This window comes from Tamandua tetradactyla, chromosome 20 (genome assembly GCF_023851605.1).
Source record: "Tamandua tetradactyla isolate mTamTet1 chromosome 20, mTamTet1.pri, whole genome shotgun sequence".
Lineage (NCBI taxonomy): Eukaryota > Metazoa > Chordata > Mammalia > Pilosa > Myrmecophagidae > Tamandua > Tamandua tetradactyla.
The window spans coordinates 60,542,267-60,546,999 of NC_135346.1; the positions used below are offsets into that span (position 1 = coordinate 60,542,267).

At 38.1% G+C, this 4,733-nt stretch overlaps 1 protein-coding gene across 1 annotated transcript; it reads left to right on the top strand.

The window, feature by feature from the left end:
• Nucleotides 1–579: 579 nt before the first annotated feature.
• Nucleotides 580–1,542, top strand: LOC143664638 (olfactory receptor 2T29-like). Its single transcript, XM_077138109.1, has one exon. The coding sequence runs from the start codon at nucleotides 580–582 to the stop codon at nucleotides 1,540–1,542; it is 963 nt and encodes a 320-aa protein (XP_076994224.1).
• Nucleotides 1,543–4,733: the final 3,191 nt, after the last annotated feature.

Consider the following 4,733-nt stretch of genomic DNA (forward strand, 5'->3'; position numbering starts at 1 on the left):
CATCAGCACAGAAAGTCAAATGTTTTGTATGGGTTGATGTCAAATAACATTTTAGTTACTTTCTGAATGTTTGCTACATGGGACGCACCTGGAAGAGTTTTTAAGATCACAGGTGGATCCTCAAGCCAGAGATGTTAATTCAATGCAGACCTCCATAAGAAAAACTCTAAAATAATGTGTTTCTTTTTATTTTTTTTCAGTCATTCATTCTTGTGATTGCAAAGGTGATTGCTCAAATTTCCAGTGCATGTTGAAAAATGACATAGTTGTCAAAACTTCATCACCCCAAACTATGGTAAACTCAGCAGAAATAACAATTTGTTCCAACAACCCACATTTGTGAATCCATTCATTTTTCAAGTAAATTTGGAATTACAAGTAATTTATAGTTCACAAATCAACAGGTCCATGGGGATTTATCCGGTTAAGCACAATTGGGTTGGCGCACACATACCTGCACACACCCACCTGCACACACACACGCACCCTCTTCCTGAGTGCACCTGTTGGACCACTGTATCACCATATGTCATCCATGTGACCCCAGTGTTTCTCTTTGATGCCCTTAGGTGAAGACTCATGGACAATATCATGTGGCTGGCCAACCACACTGGAAGCTCTGCTTTCATCCTGACGGGACTCTTCAGTCAATCCAAACATCCAGCTCTCCTTTGTACCATCGTTTTTGTGATTTTCCTGATGGCTTTGTCTGGAAATGCCCTCCTGATCTTTCTGATACACTCCTACGCCCATCTCCACACACCCATGTACTTTTTCATCAGCCAGTTGTCTCTCATGGATGTGATGTACATTTCCGTCACCGTGCCCAAGATGCTCATTGACCAGTTCATGGGGATCGATAAGATCTCAGTCCCTGAATGTGGGCTGCAGATGTTCCTCTACTTGATGCTGGTAGGCTCAGAATTTTCCCTTCTAGCTGCCATGGCCTATGACCGGTACGTGGCCATCTGCCACCCTCTCCGTTACCCTATCCTCATGAACCACAGGGTCTGTCTTCTCCTAGCATCTGGCTGCTGGTTCTTGGGCTCAGTGGATGGCTTCATTATCACTCCCATCACCATGACCTTACCCTTCTGTAGATCTCGGAAGATAAATCACTTCTTCTGTGAGGTCCCTGCCATAATGAAGCTCTCCTGTTCCGACACCTCACTCATTGAATTACTCATGTACCTGTGCTGTGTCCTCATGCTCCTTGTCCCTATAATAGTCATTTCAAGCTCCTACACATTTATCATCCTCACCATCCATAGGATGAACTCAGCAGAGGGTCGGAAGAAGGCAGTTGCCACCTGTTCCTCCCACATAACTGTGGTCATCCTGTTCTACGGTGCCGCCATCTATACCTACATGCTCCCCAGCTCCTACCACACCCCAGAAAAGGACATAGTTGTATCTTTCTTTTATACCATACTTACTCCTGTGCTAAACCCATTAGTCTATAGTCTCAGGAATAAGGATGTTACGGGGGCTCTGAAGAAAATGTTCAGTGTAGGACTTGTCTCTCAAGAAACTCTCAAGTAGGAAATTTATGTAATGAGATACTTTTCCTTTTCTATCCCATCAAAATTTAAAATCTTATGCCAATGCTATTACTCAGACACTCATATCATGGAACCCCATTTGACCTGTACCCCTTTTTCTCGGGGGCTGTCTCCCTGTATTAGAAATGTCTTCATTTTTACACTGTGATGCCTGTTAAAATGTTTTAGACAATCATTTTGAATTTATCTTACATTTGCTGAATTTGATAACTGAACTGTGATTCTGTAGGAAACACATAATGAAAGCATCATGAATTGTGCAGCTGATTCTCAAAGAACAGAGAGAGAAGGTGGGGGTAGAGAAGGAGAGATTGATTAAAAATGGTTACAATGGGAAATTTTGAATTGTATATATGTTACTATAACAAAAATTAAAAAAACTTGCAAGGTTTATGGGTTTTCTTTTTACAATTCATATTCATGCTTTTCTGAAAAATTGAAATTACTTCCCAAAAGAGGCTAAAATATTAGTCTCCCCCAAAACTATTTGCGTTCCTACTCTCTGTTTGAAGTTACATAGTATCTTAGAAAACATGTTCATTTCAAAGTGAGTATTCGTTATTGAAACAATTCAGTCATTCTCTCCTTTATCATGGATTAGGCTCAGTCTATGGTCCAATTCTGCAGGACCCTAGAAGTGATTAATACTCTGCAACTGTTCCTATCATGGGGTAGATTCAGGATCCAGGACTACATAAGGCACTGTGAAAAAAATATTAACTAAAGTGAAAAGAAGATTTAGGGAAAGTACCCTGCATAAGAAGCCATTGCAGCTGAATTATGTGAATTACTATACAAAGAAGAAACAAGATAACAAACATTCTATACTTTATGTTTTAAAAAACTTTCCTTATGCTGTATAGTATAATGCAAGATCACAGGTAAATGTGATTTAAATTTGAATAATACGTGGCTACTGTCCCCAAGGAATTTGAACTGTGGGTGTAGTTGTATATACAAATAGGTACAATAAGAAATATAAATTGCTTTGATAATCATTTGCAAAGGTAACAGTTCATAAGGAGATATAAATTATATTTGTGGCTTGTGAGTTTGGTCGTAACAAAAGTGGCTGAGAAAAGACCTACACCTGAATGTTGAATGCTCACTCGATGTTTACCTTTAGAATAGTATGGGAGATGGCGATGCGTAAATATGCTCAGCAAAATGATGCCCAAAAAACGGTTCTGTAGAGACAAAGAGTCAGGGCTATTGGGTGGAGGGGGTTTGTTGACCAGCCAGGAGTGGTGAATCTTCTCATGTCTCCTCCTTCCCTGCTTCACATTATAGCCCCAATTCTCGCCCTGCCATGACCCAGGGTTTTACAACCAGTACTGAAATAATCATATTTGCATTTTAGAAATGTTACTGTTGTGGTAATGAATTGGAAAATTGGAAAATTGAAGGCAGGGTGACTGGGTAAGAGGCAATGGCGAACTGAAAGATGTTGATGTAAGTTGAATGAAGTGGTGGGACACATCTTAATACCATGTAATATCATGAATGATTGAAGGGGGTGGGATTTGCTGTAAGCAGGACCTTATGGCATCTGTTAAATAAACCACCATAAATACGATTGCAGGTCTACCATTTTACAATAGGTTGAATTGAACTTGTGAAGAATTGGACAGTTTCCAATATCTTTTAGATTCTCTTTTCTTCCTGATACTCTCAATTATTTCTTTACTATAAAATTCAGATGTTACATTGTTTTAGGTAAGATGTTGGGAAACCAGTTTCTAATATTTTTCTGCAGTCAGTCTGATTGAATAAAATGTGCACATTCCTTAGCTTTTGAAAGAATTTGGAAGTGTATGTATTGCCCCTCTATTTGCTGGATAATAATGATAAACTTATCTGATGATTCCATTTAATATATCCTAGAAATGGGGAACCAAAGGAAACTATTGAGTGAGTAGAATCATATTCTTAAAAAGATGATTTTATTTTACTCTACCCAAATAAAAAAGATGTAGATAATATTTTTTTAGAACAATGAATTATCTTTTTTAGATAAACTGTTCAAAATGCACTTTTCAATATTCGCTGCCAAAAATAACTTACCAGAACCATGCAGTTGGGAAAATGTTTTGTAAAATTATAAATATTACTTAAGTTCAATTCCTAGACATGGAGGAAAACATGTTGCTCCAAATTTATTGGATAAGTGTTCAAAACCAGAATTAAAGTAGTTTGTGGCAACTATTATTTTCCTAATGCTTGATAAAAAACTGTGCAGTGCACTGAGGAATTTTAAAGTTTTTAAACTTCAGAATTTATTATTGTGTATGAGGTTGTTCTGCTATCAGTATTTGACCAAATGAATCGCTCTTGCACCATGATAACAAGTCTAAGGATTCTTCCATTCTCCAACCACCTGAAGAGCTATAATTGGAATTCTTCATTCAAACTTTTAGGAATAATCAAATTTTAAGGTAGAAACATGCGATGGTTTGAAGCTATTCTGTACCCCAGAAAAGCCATGTCCTTTAACCATCATTCAATATTGTTGGGTAGAATCTTTTTGATTGCTCCCATGGAGATGTGACCCACCCAATTGTAGGTGCTAACCTTTGATTAGATGGATTCCATGGAGACGTGCCTCCGATTCAAAGTGGGGGTTGCTTTCTGGAGACTTTAAGAGGGAACCATTTTGCAAAGAGCCACAAGAGCTTCCAGAACCAACAGAGCCAACAGAACAGACAGAGCCCTGGGGAAGCCATTGAAGATTCCTGGAGAGAAAGCTAGCCATTGAAGATTCCATGTGCCCTTCCAGCTGAGACAGTAATCCTGACCATCACTGGCTTTTCTTGAGTAAGGTAATCTCCTGTTAGTGCCATAATTTGGACATTTTCACAGCCTTAGAATTGTAAACTTGCAACTTAATAAATATTCCTTTTTAAAAGCCTTTTCATTTCTGGTATCTTGCATTCAAGCAGCTTACAAAGTAGGACAAGTCATTTGCATTTTTCACACATTATCTGCTTTCTTAAGTGTGTTCAAAGTTTTGAAGTAACAAAATGAACCAAACCCTTTACCTAGGGATGGCTTAGGAAAAGAAGATTAATAAAAATAGATGCATCGATATTCACATTCAGTGTAGTTCTTATGAAAAAGAAGATATTCTTTTGTAAACAAACGCTTTCTGTGTCTGTTTGACATAGTTCTGAA

Coding starts and splice junctions, on each gene's coding strand:
- LOC143664638 (XM_077138109.1), top strand. CDS start 580: ATGGACAATATCATGTGGCTGGCCAACCACACTGGAAGCTCTGCTTTC.